Source organism: Budorcas taxicolor, chromosome 18 (assembly GCF_023091745.1).
Source record: "Budorcas taxicolor isolate Tak-1 chromosome 18, Takin1.1, whole genome shotgun sequence".
Classification (NCBI taxonomy): domain Eukaryota; kingdom Metazoa; phylum Chordata; class Mammalia; order Artiodactyla; family Bovidae; genus Budorcas; species Budorcas taxicolor.
Genome location: NC_068927.1, coordinates 52,662,402 through 52,682,060, shown reverse-complemented (window position 1 = coordinate 52,682,060; position 19,659 = coordinate 52,662,402). Strand labels below are relative to the sequence as shown.

The following is a 19,659-nucleotide window of genomic DNA, read 5'->3' as shown; positions in this document are numbered from 1 at the left end:
ATCGAGTCCGTGATGCCATCCAGTCGTCTGATCCTCTGTCGTCCCCTTCTCCTCCTGCCCCCAATCCCTCCCAGCATCAGAGTCTTTTCCAATGAGTCAACACTTCGCATGAGGTGGCCAAAGTACTGGAGTTTCAGCTTTAGCATCATTCCTTCCAAAGAAATCCCAGAGCTGATCTCCTTCAGAATGGACTGGTTGGATCTCCTTGCAGTCCCTGGCCCTCTCAAGAGTCTTCTCCAACACCACAGTTCAAAAGCATCAATTCTTCGGTGCTCAGCCTTCTCAAAGTCCAACTCTCACATCCATACATGACCACGGGAAACACCATAGCCTTGACTAGACAGACCTTAGTCAGCAAAGTAACGTCTCTGCTTTTGAATATACTATCTAGGTTGGTCATAACTTTTCTTCCTAGGATTAAGCGTCTTTCAATTTCATGGCTGCAATCACCATCTGCAGTGATTTTGGAGCCCCCAAAAATTACCCATGCTCAAATATGGAAACCTCGTGTGTGCGGTGGCCATGATGAACCAGTGTCTACCTTCAAGTTAAGCAATGTTTAGAGGACTTTTCCTATGGCTCAGTGGATAGGAATCTGCCTGCCAAAGCCCAGGACATGGGTTTGATCCCTTACCCTCACTTATGCTGTGAAACTGAAGCTACTATAAAAAATAACCTTTAAGACAACTGAACTACCCTGGCACCAACCATGCTTATGCTCAAGGAAGATGGAAATTCACCTTTGAAACTTCAAATATCAAAAGGTAAAAAGAAGTAAAAGCAATCTAATAAATCAGAATACAAAAGAGGCCATTAGACCCTAATAATTCAGTTCCTACAGTCACACAGGGTGTCAAGGACACTGAGTGCAGAGCTAGCAGGCTTGACCCTTGTGTCCCTTTTGCTGAAAGAATCTCTGATCAGGGGCCTATGGAGCCGCCCCACTTTCCTTCCTTCCATGAAGATCAGGTCCCCTGATGGGGGCAGAGACAGAGAAGGAGGGAAGACGAAGTTCAGAATCACTGCACCACCCTGGTCTTCCAATTCCATCTGGCCCTGCCCCATGAAGACAATAAGGGGGCACGGGAGGAAAGGAAATGCAGCCTTTTCATGTCCACATGGACCCTCCGGCACAGGCAGGACACTGGACATTTCCTCACCCTCCTCCTACTTACAGATGCTCCAGTCCTGCCCAAGGACTGAGAATGTTGCATCTGGATCCTCTTCGACAGACAGAAATTGGCCTGGCATCAACACAGATCTCAACCGGATGAAATTTGGAGCGGGGTATATAAGAGGAGATCTTGGATGAGAGGCATTGGAAATTCAGAGTGGGACATGATTCAGCATAAATGATACGCAGTGTGGAAAGGGTTAGTCGCTAGGTCATATAAAATCCTTTGCGACCTCATGTCTGTAGCCTGCCAGCATCCTCTGTCCCTGGGATTCCTAAAATGATATGTAAACTCTTGACATATGCTTGGGTTGTCTTAGGAGAAAACCTCCTTGAGTACTTTCCCTTCGACACTCCCCTCCATGGCCACCAGAGGGGGGCAGAGCTCCTCCACAGTCTGGAGCCTCCACAGGGCTGCCCACCTCCTTCCCACTTCGCAGGTCCCACCGCCCAGCAGCCTCTGACCCTCACCAACCGACTCTGTCCACAGTCCTCCCCACTCTCCCAGTTCCCCACACTGGACTCTGTCAGCCGCTCCTCCCAGCCAGGCCCACCTGAAGGCCAGACTCCCCTCAGGTAGCTCTGCCCTCTGAGCCCCCTGTCCTTCTCTGCTGAGGGTCTGCTCAGCCTTCACATCTCAGTCAAAGGATCACTTTCTCAGGGGTGCCTTCCATGACACCCAGTCCAGCTGAGATTCCGTGACAGACTCTGGATGCACCAGACGCTTTCCCTTCAGTCCATCCCTCCATCATAATTAGCTCCTTATTTCCAGGATTTTCTCTGAGTGTCCGTCTCCCTGTCACAAGGTCAGGTGTGTGAGCCCAGAGTCCAAGTCTACCCTATTCTCTGGAGACCAGGACACAACCCAGGGCTGACAGGTCACACATGCTCAATAAATACTCTTTACTTTGCCGACTAAGGTCCCTCTAGTCAAGGCTATGGTTTTTCCTGTGGTCATGTATGGATGTGAGAGTTGGACTGTGAAGAAGGCTGAACACCGAAGAATTGATGCGTTTGAACTGTGGTGTTGGAGAAACTCTTGAGAGTCCCTGGGACTGCAAGGAGATCCAACCAGTCCATTCTGAAGGAGATCAGCCCTGGGATTTCCTTGGAAGAAATGATTCTAAAGCTGAAACTCCAGTACTTTGGCCACCTCATGAGAAGAGTTGACTCATTGGAAAAGACTCTGATGCTGGAAGGGATTGGGGGCAGGAGGAAAAGGGGACGACAGAGGATGTGATGGCTGGATGGCATCACGGACTCGATGGACGTGAGTCTGAGTGAACTCTGGGAGTTGGTGATGGACAGGGAGGCCTGGCGTGCTGCGATTCATGGGGTCGCAAAGAGTTGGACACGACTGAGCAACTGAACTGAAATAGATAAGGGAATCTACATTACAGAAGCCAGAACTCACACTCCCCACCCAGTGTGACACCGAGGTGTCAGAGAATATTACTTGTGGACACAGGGGCCCTGGCTTCAGACTGGGAGGAGACTTGCAAGAGCCCAAGCTGCTCCAGGGCGGGACTTTATTCCTCATGGAGTCAGGTGTGAGGACAGGGGCTTCTGTGTCGGGTCAGACCTTGCTCATTCCCAGATAATCACACCCCCTCCTGTCTCTACTCTAGAGAATCTTGTAGTCTCCCTGGAGGGCCTGGGCTGGCAGCTTGTGTCCTTCCCCTGCTCTCAGAGACCTGATCTGGCTCAGACTCCCGATCCTCCATCCCAAGGGAGTTGCCACAGAGGAGGGCAAGCCCTAGCTGAACTCACAGGAATTGGGGAGCAGCTCCTCATCCCAAGGCCCCTCATCTGTGGGGATACCTGGGCCTGGTCCTTGGAGACATCTCAGCCCCTCCCCCTAAGGCGTCCTGGAAAAGGAGAGGAACTTCCGGAACAGAAGAACCAGCTTCTGCAGTTGCTCCATTTCAGAGGGACTGGGGTCGCATGGGGGTCTCCCCTCCCCTGACAGAGTCTCCAGGTGGAGCTGCCCCAGGTCCTGGCACTGTGGGGAGGCTGAGAGCAGACCACTGAGGGGACACAGAGAACTAGGGTGCAGGCCCAGTGCCGTGAGGTGGAGAAAGACAGGGCCTTCTGGGGTCCAGCCCACAGGCCGCCACCCTCTCCCCAAAGCCCCAGAGACCCCCCGCCGGCCCTTCCTTTGAAGCCTCAGGGGCTGAGACCTCCTCCTGAGCACACCTGGATGGATGGTTCTCCTGACACTGAACAATGCCCATCGTCTCCCTGGGCTCACCCTGCGCTGGGATGAGGTCGGGAAGCCTGGGGACCCACAGTGACCTGAACTCCGGCTGATAGCCTCTAGTCTGGAGGTCAGCGCCCACCTCTGCCCAGGGCGCAGAGCCAGCTCACACCCTTTGGCCTTTGCACCCCTGTGCAGCCCATTACATTGTCCCCAGGTCTGCTCATGACCTCCAGGGGAAAATATTAGGCCAAACAGAAAATTAACAGGAAATTAACAGGTGAACTTTGCCTAAGGAAGTGGAAAAGGAGCCTGATTTCCATCCCTCCTTCTAAATAGCGGTCTCCAACCTTAAGGGCACCAGGGACCGGCTTCATGGAAGACAGTTGCGGAGTGGTGGAGATGATTTTGGGATAATTCAAGTGCGTTACAATTACTGTGCACTTATACCTGTTATTATTACATCAGCTTCACTTCGTGTCATTAGGCGTTAGACACCAGGGGACCCCTCCTCTAACAGACCCTCAGAGCCCCTCCTGGGTGCCCACACTACCCTGCCCAATCTTCTAGGGGCCTATGGGCACCCATGCCAGCTCCCATCCCTGCCTGCAACCACCCATGGGAAAGATCACAGTGACCACAGAAAGATCAGCCAGGGTCACAGAAGAGGCCCTGTAATGGCAAGGAGCACCTGGACAGTTTCTGAACCAAGGCTCAGGCAACAGACACACAGAGGGAGAGTCTCCCAGAACTTGACCCAACAACCAGGGAGCCCAGAGTCAGCGCACCCTCAGCACCAGGTTCCTCTTCCCAGGACACACAGGAAACCTTTCCCTTCTCACCTGCCAACTGCAGCTCCTCCTGACACCCGGTTCTGGGTCTCTGTTCCTGGAGAAGGCAATGGCAACCCACTTCAGTATTCTTGCCTGGAGAATCCTGTGGACAGAGGAGCCTGATGGGCTTCTGCCCATAGGGTCGCACAGAGTCGGACTCAACTGAAGAGAATTAGCACACATGCATGCATTGGAGAAGGAAATGGCAACCCACTCCAGTACTCTTGCCTGGAGAGTCCCAGGGAGGGAGGATCCTGCTGGGCTGCTGTCTATGGGGTCGCACAGAGTCAGACACGACTGAAGTGCCTTAGCAGCAGCAACAGCAGCAGTCCCTGAAAACAGATGCCAGGCTGGTGACAAGCTAAGGTAGAGACCAGGTCACCTCTCCAGTCATCACTCACGTGACCCCTTTCTCTCTTCCAGAGTCAGTGACCTTCAGGCGGGTCAAATATCTGCAATCTTCTCAGATATTTGAGAACAACAGGAAGACCCTGGGCATCCAGCTGGGTTTCTGTGTCACAGGAACAATTACCACCAAAATTTGGAAACCCCTGGATCTGTGATTGTGCTGAGAGACCCCAGACCAAAACACAGCAGAGGCCAGCACTGGGGTGGGTGGGGCGGCCTAACCACTGTTCTGGGTTCTCAGCCAGGCTGGGCAAGCATGTGACCTGGCAGCTGCTGAAACAGCATTTCCAAGCTGTCACCTGGGGGTTCGCAGTCTTCATGAAGCTCCACAGGTGATTCCCACGCACCGTGGGGAGGACATCCCTGTGAAAAGCGTTCCTGATGCAACCCCCCCCACCCCCAGGCTCCTCCTCTGAAAGGAAAAGCCAGAGGGGATGAGGGAGGGCTGTCGGGGAGGCTGAGTGTGCATCTGATCCAGACTAGTGGGGACCCGACCCGGACACCCCAAGGTTGTGCTTTTCCAGACAAGGGTGCGTGTGTGCGTGTGTGTACATAGATGTGTGTGTATCTAGGTGTCTGTGTGTAGCTGAGATGTAGGTATGTGTGAGTAGGGGTGTGTCAGGGAGTGTTGTGTGTAGGTGTGTGTAGTGGTGTGTGTGTGTAGTGGTGTGTGTGTGTGTGTGTGTGTGTGTGTGTAGGTGGAGAATCACTGCTCTAGAAGGCAGAGGACTCAGCAGAGTTCAGGGAATAGAGATACAGACAGAGGGGGAAGGGGGAGGGGGCCACTAGGGAGGGAAGGAGGGGAGGAGGGGGAGGGGCCTGGACAGAGCCTCCGCCCCATTGGGCTGGGCCACGTGACCCAGCGAAGTGCTCCTGCCCAGGGGCAGGCCCAGCACCCAGGGGGAAGGACAGCAGAGCTCCTGCAAGGACTGCAGGGCTTGTGAGCGTTTCTGGAGAGGAAGTTCTCCTCACAGAGAGAGGGACACAGCAGACAGCAGGCACCATGGAGCCCCCGTCAGGCCCTGCAAGCAGGCGGCATGTCCCCTGGAGCAGGCTCCTGCTGGCAGGTGAGAGGGGACGGTTTTCAGGGAGGGGGTGGAGACTGGAGAACGAGAGACTGGCTGGTCCCTGGGGGAGATGGGGCTCTGAGAGGGGACAGGGGGCTTCTGTTCAGACCTGAGGGCAGAGGGCAGGGGACCGGGGAGGGAGGGGCTCAGCCACAGGAGACTCTGCTTGAGCTAGAACTGGCGAGGGGCGGGAGGACTCAACTGCTGTAGGTTTTATCAGTTATTCTTCACTGATGAGTTTGTTGATAACTGAAGACAATAATAACATTTTATTGTGTCACTACAGAAAAAGACATAACCAGCACAGTAAACACTGTCCTTACCCGACACCCTTAGAAACAGACAATTAAAACCAGGCTGTGGAATTCCTGGGAACTCTCCTTCCTTCATCCCCAGGTACTAATGTCTGGAGCCTGGTCCAGGCCCTGGGTTTCAAGCGGGATCAGACAAGCCCCTGCCCTCACGGAGCCCGCGCTCTGTGAGGAGGAAGACACACAAGCAGAGAGATGGAGAGTGTGCTGGCGGGTGCTCCAGGCGTCACGCAGGAACCCGAGCGGGGAAGGGTCAGCAGTGAGCACGGAGGGTCTTTACAGCAGCCGGTCGGAGGGAGGGGCATCGCCCAAGAGGCCCTGAATGTGAGCAGGCGTGTGAGGGCAGCGAGGGGGTGAGCCAGGGACAGCTGGGGAAGCAGAGGAAAATACGAGCCCAGAGGGGCTGAAGTGACGGGGGTCATGCTGCTGACCTAAAACCACACACACCCACACTAAGGCTGAGGGATGAAGAAACCAGCTCAGGACCCAGGGCACCATTTTCCCATCCCCCACGCAGGTCACAGTATTAACTGATATCTCTCTCTTCCCTCCTAGTCTCACTCTTAACTTTCTGGACCCCGCCCACCTCTGCCCAGCTCACTATTGAAACGGTGCCCCCGCTTGCTGCAGAAGGGTCGGATGTTTTTCTAGTTGCCCACAACGTGACAAAAATTCCTCTAGGCTATGCCTGGTACAGAGGAGAAAGGGTAGAAAACATCAAGCTAATTGCATCATATAGAGTAGATAATGATGCAACTATCTATGGGCCTGTGTACAGCAGACAGGAGACACTTTACCCCAACGGAACCCTGCTGATCCAGAACGTCACCCAGAAAGACACAGGATCCTACACCCTGCTCGTTACAAAGAAGGATTTACAGACAGAAAGACAGATTGGACACCTCCATGTATACCGTGAGTGCTTCCTCTCTGACCTCAGGGTGTTTGGCAGGCAAGGGCGGGGGTGAGGGTGGTGGTTGAATTCTGTTCACACAGGACTGACAGCCCCGGAAGTTGCCCCCATCCCCCTCTGCACTATGTCCCATGTTGGGGTTTGAACATTCAGTGCAGGACACACGCTGTGGAGACAAACTCCAAAGGGTCAGAAATGCTTCCAGGAAGCCAGGCCCTGCAGACACTGTGTCGAGAGAAGGACGGGCTGATGGAGGGACTCAGCAGAGGGACAGCACTCTCAGTCCAGCCCCCTGGCCCCTCCCAGTGACCAGGACCCTGAGGAAGACCCTGCAGGACTCAGGGAAGACCCTGGCCTGAGGGCCCCAGGGATCCTCACAGAGAAGCTCAGCCCCAGGAAGCCCCTCCCAGACCCTGTCCCAGGGCTCCTGCCTCCAGTGACACTGGGAAGCCTGTGCCAAATCCCTAGGCTCCCAAGCTGGTCACCAGCCAGGGCTCAGCCCCAAGAGCCACATCCGTGCAGGGGCACAGCCTGGTCCTACTCCTGAGACTTGGCATGGAGAGCACACAGGTACAAGGTCCCCAGGAATCAACCAAATGCCCTGGGGGACTTGGAGACTCCAGAGAAATCTCAGCACCCCCAGAGAGGAACAGAGGAAGGAAGACTCTCCTGGCAGCTCCTTGACCCCAGGGTGCCGCCCAGGGAGCTCTCTCCCGAGGCTGGTTGATGAAACCAGGAGAGATGCCCCGTGGTCTCTGAATCCCACCCAGGTCTGTCCACCACTGAACACTGCTGCACAGTCGACCCCCGAGGAAGCCTGTGCTTCTCCCAGACATAGAGCAGGTGGCCTCACACTCTGAGCTAAGGTCCCCATGCATTTGTCTTGCCATGCACAACATGCCTTATCTTTAAAGACTCTGTCTGGCTGAGAGGCGAAGGATGCCAGTTTTGTTTGAAGGTGTTTCTAGAGGAGGCTAAGGTATAAAGAAAGGGAAAGTGTTAGTCACTCAACCATGTCCCACTCTTTGCTACCCCGTGTGCTATAGCCCAGCAAGTTCCGCTGTCCTTGGAACTCTCCAGGCAAGAATGCTGACTGCGTAGCAATTCCCATCTCCAGGGGATCTTCCCAACCCAGGGATTGAGCCCAGGGCTCCTGCACTGGCAGGCAGATTCTTTACTGTCTGAGCCACCAGGGAGGCTCAGGGCAATGTTCTCTCTGTTATCTGCACAGCGGTGCTACCCACACCCGTCATCACCAGCAATAACTCCAACCCCAGGGAGCACGAGGACACTGTGGTGTTAACATGTGGATCTGAGACCCACAACACCTCCTACATGTGGTGGATCAACAATCAGAGCCTCCCCAAGAGCATGAGGCTGGAACTGTCCAAGGACAAGAGGACTCTCACAGTAGTCACCGTGACAAGGAATGACACAGGACCCTATGTGTGTGAAGCCCGGAACCCAGTGAGTGTCAGCCGCAGTGACCCATTCACCCTGGATGTCCTCTGTGAGTAACCTCTGTTCCTAGGTGACCTGAGCTGCCCACCCAAATGCACGTTGCCAGAGGCCAATTGACACCCATCCCTCTCAGGTCCGAGTACATGGGCCATCACCCCTGGACACCCAGACTGGACATGACTTCCTGTCCCAGGCAAGTCCAGGCAGGTCCACCTTGAATGAAGCCAGGGAGGGGATGGGCTGCTCTGTGTTGGTGGCTGAGGATCACCAGAATGTGATGGGAGAAACAAATTAATGTCAGACTCACAGTGAGTGAGCATGAAGGTTATGATTGCAAATTTTCAGACAAGCGTGTGAACAGCTCAGAAGGACCCAGGGCCCCCAGTACAGACCAGGATCTTCCCTTCCCTCCCCTCTGATTGCAGCACATGTGGCTTTCTGCTCTTTGCTGCAAATGGTCTGGACACCCCACCACGTCCCCCTCACACTATGGACTCCAGTGGCGATGCTGTCCCAGACCAGCAACAGTGTCAGGACGGAGGATGCAGGGTCCCTTCAGTGTAGGGTCTCCTCCCAGTCAGAGTCTGCAGATGAGACCCCAGCTCCCCAGCTGAGCGCTAGAGTGACCTTCAACACCTTTACATCTTCCCTTGTAACTTCACTGGAAGTGGGTGCGTAATGAATGCAAGTAACGAGGACGTGGATAGTCTCCTTTCGGAGCCTGTGTAACAATGCTTAATTATGCAAAACTTAGCTAATTTTGTCATAGTTTGGTTATTGTTTGTGAGAACTGTTTGATTGTAGGGGTCGCTAAGAGCCGACAATTGTGATGGAAACAAAAAATCACAGGGACGGGGCATAATGTGAGAATAAAAGAGTCCTTCAGAGGAAAGTGAACAGGACATGGAACTGGCTACAGTGAGAGAATGGGGAGTTAGAGCAAGCCCAGGGTTTCAAATCTGATTAAGAGGAAAATGATGCAACCACGTGTGGTGGGGGTGTCAGGAGGACACCGTGGTGACAAAGCAGACCGCCACACGGGGCTAAGAGCATTTACTCCTCCTAACCAGGCCCTCCCGGAAGACTCCTCTGGGTGTTCCCTCCAGGGAACTCGAACCCCATTTCCCTTCTCTCTTTCTCTTCTGCTTTCAGGGCAAGAAAACAGCCGAGCCCTCAGTGTGGGGGCCATTACTGGCTTCGTGATTGGGGTCTTGCTTGTGCTGACACCGCTGGCTGTCCTGGGGTGTTTCATTTTCCTTCACAGGTACAGTGGCATTCCCAGATGCTGCTCCTGCCCCAGGTTAACCCTAGTCCTAGAGGAAGGACACCCCATCCTCCAGTTTCCGGCCTGGATCTCCAGGACCTCCCCACTTCACCACGGATATTCTCTCTTGTCCTACAGTTCCTGCCTCACCTGGTATTGACCTGTGGCAGCTTCCTTAACACCGTCCTCATTTATTTTGTTATTTAGTCACGAAGTTGTGTCCATCTCTTTTGCCACTCCATGGACTCCCCTGTCCATGGAATTTCCAGGCAGGAATACTGGAGTGGGTTGACATTTCCTTCCTCAGGGATCTTCCTCACCTAGGGATCGAACCCGTGTCTCCTGCATTGGCAAGTGGATTCTTTATCTCTGAGCCACCAGGGAAGCCTTATTTGTCAGTTAACAGAATTAAGACCCCTCCATGTCCTAGTTCCCTATATGTAGGCTGGCAGGTAGTAAGTACTCAGAAAAAGGTATCTCTTCCTGTATATTTAAATCCAGCTACTCTATGAGGGGCAGTCACGGGGCCAGGACCTGAGGGGCATCCTGACCAAGGTCACGCTTGGCTAGACAGTAGAAGTCTGGACTGGCCAGGTGGGGTCAAACGCCCCCAGCTGGCAGATGCGTTAACAACAGCCCCGGATGATGAGACAGAACATCGTGCCGGGTCAGCAGGTGGTGGGATGTCTTTACACTTCAGGTCCAGGTGATGGAGACAGAGGACAAGGCTGCTGTCACATTTCGGCAGCTCCTGGGTGAGGGCAGGGGCCCACAGCAGCGACACTGCCCTCAGTGAGACCCCAGAGTCGCTGGCTTCCCTTTCCTCCCCACGCACTGGCCCTGCTCTCCCCATAAGCGTGATGCATCCACTCAGACAAAGCTTCGGATGCATGGATGCCTTTCCCAGAGCCCTGGTCCCTTCAGTGGGCACTTTCTTCTGAACCCTATTAGCCTATGGTCCTGTCCCTCTCGACTCGGGGCAGATACGGCTTCTTAAGGACTTTCCTCAGCTTCCTTGCTGGGCCCTCCCCTCTAAGCGGCCTTGGTGGAGAAAGGAGGTGTCCAGCCCCTGCTTGGACGTGGGGATCCTCCTGTCCCTTGTTCTGACACCAAAGCCGTGACCTCCCTCTACCCTCCTCACAAATATGCATGTTTTTCTTCCCTAACCCCGGCTGCCTGCACAACAGAGGGAAGTGGCCCCCAGCGTCCACCTCAGGTGAGTGTCTGTTCAGCCAAGCACAGCGGGGCTCCCTGAGCAGGCCCTGGGCTGTCTGTTCCTGCCTGCCTCCCCCAGGGTCTCTGGCCCTTTCTCTGGGGCTTCAGCACAGGGGACCCCAACTGGCTAGTCTGCTTGTCCTGTGGCTTATAATCCTGGGAGGCTCCCTCGCCCTCACTGGGGCCTGAAATTGCCAGAGTGTCTCTCCCTTGGTGGGGATCTTTCTCCTGTGGTTCTCCAGAAGGTAGACTCTCAGCCTCTCCTGAGAGAATGGGCTAAGCTTCCTCACATGCTCGGTGGTAACTCCTGTCTCCTCCCAGGACGTGGTCCCTCTGGCAGCTCTGTCTCCCAGGTGAGTACATCCCTTCTTGCCTCTTCTCCCCAGCGTCCCCGCTTCACAGGCTCAGGGCAGGGGGACTGTCCAACCCTGATGCACTGTGCAGACCCCTTTCACTTGAGGGTAGTTGAAAGTCGCTCAGTCGTGTCCAGCCTTTGTGACGCCATGGACTGTAGACTGCCAGGCTCCTCTGTCCATGGATTTCTCCAGGCAAGAGTTCTGGAATGGGTTCCCATTGCCTTCTCCAGGGGATCTCCCTGACCCAGGGATCGAGCCTGGGTCTCCCGCACTGCAGGCAGATTCTTTGCCTTCTGAGCCACCAGGGAAGCTCGTAAGAGTGTTTAGGATATAGCAAGCCCCACCAAGCTGGGAGCTGATGCACTTCAGGGACGTGACCACCCACCACCTTATCCAGAGCCTGCCCTGGTCCCCTGACTTGACCTCAGGAGAACCTTGGAGTTGAGCCAGGAGGAGAGTGGGCACTGGATCATCAGCCAGGGGAGCCAGGCTAACCAGGGTGGGAAACAGAGCCAGACAGGATTTGGGGTGGGGGCTGCAGGCTTGGAGATGGCTGCTCGGAGAAATGACTCTCCTTCCCTCTCTTCTGATGCCTGCCTCCTCCATGCCCAGGCCTCCCGACCTGAGGCCAGGCCTCCAGCTCCCATCTACCAGGTGAGTGTGGGGATCTACGTTCTGGTCCCATAAGCTCAAGGGGCAGAGTAAATGCCCCCCTGCACACCTAGCTGTGTTTGAAGGTCCAAGAAATAGCAGGAATGATGGAAAGAGGATGAAGGGGAGGTGAGTCTGGACCAAAAACCTCTGACCCAAACAGAGCCTGGGTGACCCGGGGCTGGGAAGTCCCTGGGAAGACATCTGAGAAGGTTACATGAGCTTGGAGGCGTCAGGTTTCTTTTGCAGGAATTACTACACCCGAACACAGATGTTTATTGTCATATCAGCCACAAAGCAGATGTGGGTCCTTAGTTCCTCCAGACTCGTCTCCTTAACAGACTGGGAAAGAGCTTACCTGAGACCCACGACCCGAGTGAGGTCAAGAGGAAGAGCTTGAGGCAGAGAACCAGCTCTGAGACCTGAGGCTATTCGGGAGCCTGGGCCCAGGCTCAGGGTGCTCCTGGATTCCTGGAGACCCTGACAGGCTGCCCTGAACCCTAGATGGACCAGAACTCAGGCTGTGATTCCCACAGTGGGGAGAGGTTTCAACAGGGCAAGTGACTGGGCCCGTGACCCACTGCGGACCACCAGAGAGATCTGAATAAAGAGCACTTTCCTTTTGGCTGCAAAATATAGTGCCCTTGGGTCCTGTCCAGCAAGAAATTCACCTGAATCTCTGCTCCGGTCTCTCCATGGTTCCTCAGGGAAAGTATCAGCTCTAGTTACCTAACCTCTGCATCTATTTCCTGGAGGAAAGGAAGGGGAAGAATGTGAGAATGGAGGGAGGGGGCATGCTAACAGGAAAGGAGGGTCACCAGACCCTTCGCAGCCACGTGGGCACTTGGCAGTCCTCACACTGCTCTGGGGTCCCAGGCATCTCCCGGTGCCTGCTCAGCTGGCATGGGGTCTCTGGAGAACAGAATAAGGGACCATCTGAGACCCACTAGAACCCGAGTTAGAAACGACGAGGTGCGGGTGAGACCATATTATGGGTGAGGCCCCTTTGCAGCCTCTTGGTGTCCTGAGCCCTCTGGCCCTCCTCTCCAGGCCCTGCTGGCCTCAACTGGTGCTGCCTCCAAAGAATTTTTGTTTTTCAGTTGCTAAGTTGTTTCTGAGTCTTTGGGACCCCATGGACTTCAGCATGCCAGGCTTCCTTGTCCTTCACTATCCCTGGGAGTTTGCTTCAACTAATGTCCACTGAGTCAGCGATGGCACAGGAACTTTTGTCTGTCCCCAGATCTAGGATCCAGAATGCCTTCCTTCTCCATGGGTTTCCATTGTTTCCCTAAGGGCCTAAGCCCTGAGGACATCATTCCCTCTGGGGGACAGAGGAGCAATCAGAGTCAGCAAAGTAAGAGGGACTCAGAAGCCATGCTCTGAGAAAGGTCCTCCCAGGAACTCCCCATGACCTCTATCCACTTCCTGCTGGTTAACACTTTGTTTTTTGATGCGGATCGTGAGCCTGCTCCCAACACACGCACACACATGTGAGCCTCAGGGCGGAGTTGCAGGCTACACCTGAAACTCAACCTGGCTACCATGGCAAAGGGCTCACCTGTCCACTCCTCAAAGCGTCCCGAGGGCCTCCCCACCCGGATCTCACCTGCAGCCCCCACCACACACCCGGGCTAGCGGTTCTCAGTCTCTCCCTGAGGCCCCTGCGATAGATGCTGTTCTCATATAGGTCCTTGGGGTAGGTGCCACACTCACACGCATATAGCAGGCGTGTGCACAGGGCACAGAGCCCACGGAAGACAGGCATGCTCTGCCAGTGCCAGTGTCGTGTGTGCTGAGATGAGACGGGAGGCAGGAGAGACCGCCTGCAAAGCTTCCAGTCATGACTGAGTTCTACATTACTCCTATCCCCCTGCACAGTCTTGGATGAGACAAGGTGACACCTCTTGGTGTTCCTTATTGTTCTGTAACAAATGACCACAAAGTTAGTGACACAAATCAAGGTGTCAGTATGACCCTGTTCTTTCTGGATTTTACAGGCAGTTCATTTCTTTGCCTTTCCAAGCTGTGAGAAGCTGCCTGCTTTCCCGGGTTTGTGGCCCCTTCCTCCATCTTCAAAGCCAGCAGTGGAACATCTTGAAGCTCCCCAAGCTCTCCTTCCATCACCCCATCTCCTCTGGCTCTGCCTCTCCTGTCTTGGAACATTATGAATGTATTGACTCAGCCCAATACATTTCCCACCATAATCTCCAAGTCACCCCACCATATCTCCCATATACCCCACCATAATCTCCCAGTCACGTGATCTGAATTTCGTCTGTAGGTTTCCTTCATCATGGGGCACATTTCTCGGATTGTGGGCTTGAGGCTGTGGACATCTCTTAAGGTTCTGTGCTCTGCCTACCACTCCTCTCAAGGCCGAGATCATCATCTTCCCTCACTGCAGTCTGCTCTGGGCAGCTTGGACTTTGTCTTGCTGATGTGGGGTCAAGTTCTGCCATGACGTCCACAGCAATCTCACTGGCCCTGAGCCCTGGAGATCGAGGCCAGGCCACACTCCCTGCAGCTCTCCCCACCTCTTCTTTCCTGTGAAGTGAACGTTGCTCGGTCTGTCCAACTCTTTGCAACCCCATGGACTGTAACCCTCCAGGCACATCTGCCATGGGATTCTCCAGGCAAGAATACTGGAGTGGGTAGCCATTGCCGTCCCTGTAGGCTCATCAAACCCAGGTCTCCCGCATTGCAGGAAGGTTCTTTACTGTCTGAGCCACCACAGAAGCCTCTTCTTTTCTAGCAATGCCCAATTTTTCAGAATGAAGAGAAAGCAGATGTGACTCGAAGACCACAGCTCCCAAGTCTCCAGGTGACTTGTGTTCATCAGCACCATGGACAGTGTCTCTGCTGTGCTCAGCCCCTGGGCTGCAGCAAGAAGGGCTCAATGGGAAGGGACGGCTGGATATCCTGCCCATTTCTATTCTATGACAAAGATGAACATGGTAGAATGTGCCCAGGGATAACCCACTTGCTTTAGTTTATGAATCGGGAGCACTTTCTCCTGTCTGTGTATTAGTTGTAGCTACACCCATGATAACTCCCGGGTGAATGATCCTGCACCCGGAGGGGGTCCTCAAGGAGGCTGAGAACTAACTTTATCCTCTCAGAGTATCTCCCCGCCACTGAGTGTCAGGCAACTGGCTTGTCTACCACTTGGAGGGAACGTTTCATGGTTAAGTCCTGACCCTCGGTACCTGACCTTGGAGACAGCCATCACCTAGCCTGGAGGCCCCCTGAGCACAGCCTCTTGTTCCCTCATTCTCCAAATGATCCCGCCTCCCCCACAGAGCAAGGCTGAGCAGAACGCCTGGGCTACCCTCCCAGCTCCTCCAGTCTGAGCCTCAAGCCTGGTGTGAGAGCTTTTGCCATCTCTCCATGCTTCCAACAGAGCAAGGGTCCTGCTGAAGGACAAGTGGGACCTGAAGTCCAGTCTCCAGGGTACAATCTGTCACCTGATGGCTCATCTGTCTGCCTGTGAACCCCAGGGAAGAGAAGGAACTAGGGCTCCACAGTCACCCCATACTTCCTGTTTTCCATAAATGTACCATTGACAGGGGTAACTCTAACACCCAAAGCCAGCACTATACTTCCCAAGGGCTCAGGTCTAACCCATCCAGCATCCCTAACAGAAATGCAAAACGCTCAAGATACCCAGTATAATAGTCACCTGGGTCCCAGGCGCCTCGCTTATCTTCCATGGGGACAGACTCTGCAGGAATCACCCGGGCTCAGGTGCACCACCTGTGGGACCACGGTGTCTAAATGGAGCAGTAGAGGGAGCTACCGAGGGTATCTCAGGGGTCCTGGCATCTGGCCAACCACAGAGGCCCAGCCACAGGACTTTGTGAAAAGATGGATAGAAGGGTATGGGACAAAGGAGGGATGGGGTGTGGGCAGAGAGATGGACGTATGGACACAGGTGCTGTCTCCTCACAGGATTTTTCCGGAAAGGGTGAGGATGTTGGAAGTGAACATTTTCCTATACTCCCCAGGCAAACGCAGCTTAGTGGATACAGTGGCATTGAGTGTGCACACAAGTTGACCAGGACTCCAGTTCTAAGAGGATCCCTGAGCTGGGAGCTTGGACATGGAAGGATTCACCTGTCCTGCTTCTGCTGAGTCCACTGGCCAGCTTCAGGCCTGGTGCAGGGAGCTGCATACCTGTGTGTCGAATGAATGAGCCCCTGGATCATACTCCACGGGGGCCGAGATTTGTGGTGAGGATGTTCACTGCAGAGCAGATGGTCAGTGTGAAAGGCGGGATGCTCGCTAGTGGCTGTTCCAGACTGAAAACAAATTTGCAGTGAAGTCACCCCAGTGGCAGAGCAGGTCCTCAGCCTGTGGAAAATCAGTGTTTCGATGGTGTTCTGGAAGTTTGAGAAACAGGGACATGAAAAGAAGACCTGACAACTTCGGGAATGACATGTAATTCTGAACTACTCTTAGGAAACATTTTTATTTCTTTTTTTATTTCTGGCTGCACTGGGTCTTCATTGTTTTCCACCAGTTTCCTCTAGTGCGGTGAGCAGGGGCTACTCTTCGCTGCAATGCACCGGCTTCTCATTGCGGAGGCTTCTCTCCTCCCGAGCGTGGACTCTTGGCAAGCACACTTCAGTCGTTGCAGCTCGTGGGCTCTAGAGCACAGACTCAGCAGTTCTGACGCACAGCCTTAGTTGCTCAGAAGCATGTGAAATCCTCCTGACCAAGGATGAAACCCATGTCCCGCACTTTGGCAGGTGGATTCCTATCCACTGAGCCACCAGGAAAGTCCTCTAAACAATGCTTAACTTGTAGGGAGACACTGCATCATCATGGCCACCCCACACACGAGGTTTCCACATTTGAGCATGGGTAAATAAACAAGAGATGTATGTCATCCTTTTTGAATTTACAGACACACAACCATCGACTCTGTGCTCACTAGCCCTGCAGACTCACAACCACCTGCTCTGTGCTCACCAGCCCTGCAGACTCACAACCACCTGCTCTGTGCTCACCAGCCCTACAGACTCATAACCACCTGCTCTGGGCTCACTAGCCCTGCTGGTGTGACTTGTGCAGCAGGACTGTTACTGACATTGTGGTTGTTCTAGTTGCTAAGTCATGTGAAACTCTCTTGTGACCCCCTGGACTGGAGCCCGCCAGGCTCCTCTATCCATGGGATTTCCCAGGCAAGAACACTGGAGTGGGTTGCCATTTCTTCTCCAGGAGATCTTCCTGAGCCAGAAATCACACCTGGGTCTCCTGAATGGGCAGGAGGATCTTTACCACACCACCACCGGGAAAGCCCATGTTGCTGAAGATCACTTGCTCAAACCCATGCAAGGTACGGCCCCAAGTGTGAGCCCCAAGGAAAGCTATGGAAGCTGGGTCATGTTCATGTATTCACGTGGGTTCATCAGCTGATAAAATGTACACCTTAGGGGTGAAATGTTGAATACTGAGGAGGCCCTACACTTGTGGGCGGTAGGTATCTAGGAAAACTCCATACCTTCCCTCACTTCGCTGTGAAACTGAAGCTAGTATAAAAAGTAACCTTTAAAACAACTGAACCGCCCTGGCACCAACCCTGCTCAGGCTTAAGGAAGATGGAAATTCACCTTTCACACTTCAAATATCAAAAGGTAAAAAGAAGTAAAAGCAATCTAATGAATTAGAATACAAAAGAGGCCAATAGGTCCTAATAATTCCGTTCCTACAGTCACACAGGATGTCAGGGACACTGAGTGCAGAGGTAGTGGGCTTGACCCTTTTGCTGAAAGAATCTCTGATCAGGGGCCTATGGAGCCGCCCCACCTTCCTTCCCTCCATGAAGGCCAGGTCCCCTGATGCGGACAGAGACAGAGAAGGCAGGAAGACGAGGTTCAGAATCACTGCGCCACCCTGGTCTTCTGATTCCACCTGGCCCTGCTCCACGCGGAAGGCACTAAGGGGGCACGGGAGGAAAGGAAATGCAGCCTTTTCGTGTCCACATGGACCCTCCGGCACAGGCAGGACACGCGGAAGTTTCCTCACCCTCCTCCTACTCACAGATGCTCCAGTCCTGCCCAAGGACTCAGAATGTTGCGTCTGGATCTTCTTCGACAGAGAGAAACAGGCCTGGTGTCAACACAAATCTCAGCGGGATGAAATCTTGGAGCGGGGTATATAAGAGGAGATCTTGGATGAGAGGCATTGGAAATTCAGAGTGGGACATGATTCAGCATGAATAATATGCAGTGTTAAAGGGTTAGTTGCTAGGTCGTATACGATCCTTTGCGACCTCATGTCTGTACCTGCCAGCATCCTCTGTCCCTGGGATTCCTTAAATGATATGTAAACTCTTGATAGATGCTTGAGTTGTCTTAGGAGAAAACCTCCTGGAGTACTTTCCCTTCGACACTCCCCTCCATGGCCACCAGAGGGCGGCAGAGCTCCTCCACAGTCTGGAGCCTCCACAGGGCTGCCCACCTCCTTCCCACTGAGCAGCTCCCACCACCCAGCAGCCTCTGACCCTCACCAACCGACTCCGTCCACAGTCCTCCCCACTCTCCCAGTTCCCCACACTGGACTCTGTCAGCCGCTCCTCCCAGCCAGGCCCACCTGAAGGCCAGACTCCCCTCAGGTAGCTCTGCCCTCTGAGCCCCCTGTCCCTCTCTGCTGAGGGTCTGCTCACCCTTCACGTCTCAGTCAAAAGATCACTTTCTCAGGGGTGCCTTCCATGACACCCAGTCCAGCTGAGATTCCGTGACAGACTCCGGATGCACCAGACGCTTTCCCTTCAGTCCATCCCTCCATCATAACTAGCTCCTTATTTTCAGAATTTTCTCTGGGTGTCTATCTCCCTGTCACAAGGTCAGGTGTGTGAGCCCAGAGTCCAAGTATATCCTATTCTCTGGAGACCAGGACACAACCCAGGGCTGACAGGTCACACATGCTCAATAAATGCTCTTTATTTGGGGGGCTCCAAAATCACTGCAGATGATTTATTGCAGCCATGAAATTAAAAGACACTTACTCCTTGGAAGGAAAGTTATGACTAACTGAGACAGTATGTTAAACAATACAGACATTATTTTGTCAACAAAGGTCTGTCTAGTCAAGGCTATGGTTTTTCCAGTAGTCATGTATGGATGTGAGAGTTGGACTGTGAAGAAAGCTGAGCACAGAAGAATTGATGCTTTTGAACTGTGGTGTTGGAGAAGACTCTTGAGAGTCCCTTGGACTGCAAGGAGATCCAACCAGTCCATCCTAAAGGACATCAGTCCTGGGTGTTCATTGGAAGGAATGATGTTGAAGCTGAAACTCCAGTACTTTGGCCATCTGATGCAAAGAGCTGACTCATTTGAAAAGACCCTAATGCTGGGAAAGATTGAGGGCAGGAGGAGAAGGGGACAACAGAGGATGAAATGATTGGATAGCATCACCGACTCAATGGACATTTGGGTAAACTCAGGGAGTTGGTGATGGACAGGGAGACCTGGCGTGCTGTGGTTCATGGGGTTGCAGAGTCAGACACGACTGAGCAACTGAACTAAACTGAACTGAAATAGATAAGGTAATCTACATAACAGAAGCCACCCCCAACCCCCACCCAGTGTGACACCAAGGGGTCAGAGAATATTCCTTGTGGACACAGGGGCCCTGGCTTCAGACCAGGGGGTGACCTGCAAGAGCCCACAGCTGCTCCAGGGTGGGACGTTATTCCTCCTGGAGTCAGGAGTGAGGACAGGGGCCTCTTAACTGTGACGAGTCAGACCTCTGCTCATTCCCAGATAATCACTCCGCCTCCTGTCTCCTCTCAGGAGAATCTTCTAG

At 53.7% G+C, this 19,659-nt stretch overlaps 1 protein-coding gene across 1 annotated transcript; it reads left to right on the top strand.

The window, feature by feature from the left end:
• Nucleotides 1–5,615: 5,615 nt before the first annotated feature.
• Nucleotides 5,616–12,165, top strand: LOC128063969 (carcinoembryonic antigen-related cell adhesion molecule 6-like). The gene is made up of 8 exons (XM_052656793.1): nt 5,616–5,679; nt 6,546–6,905; nt 8,135–8,413; nt 9,517–9,628; nt 10,816–10,844; nt 11,165–11,196; nt 11,812–11,853; nt 12,100–12,165. The coding sequence occupies exons 1-8, from the start codon at nt 5,616–5,618 to the stop codon at nt 12,163–12,165; spliced, it is 984 nt and encodes a 327-aa protein (XP_052512753.1).
• The last annotated feature ends 7,494 nt before the right edge of the window (nt 12,166–19,659 follow it).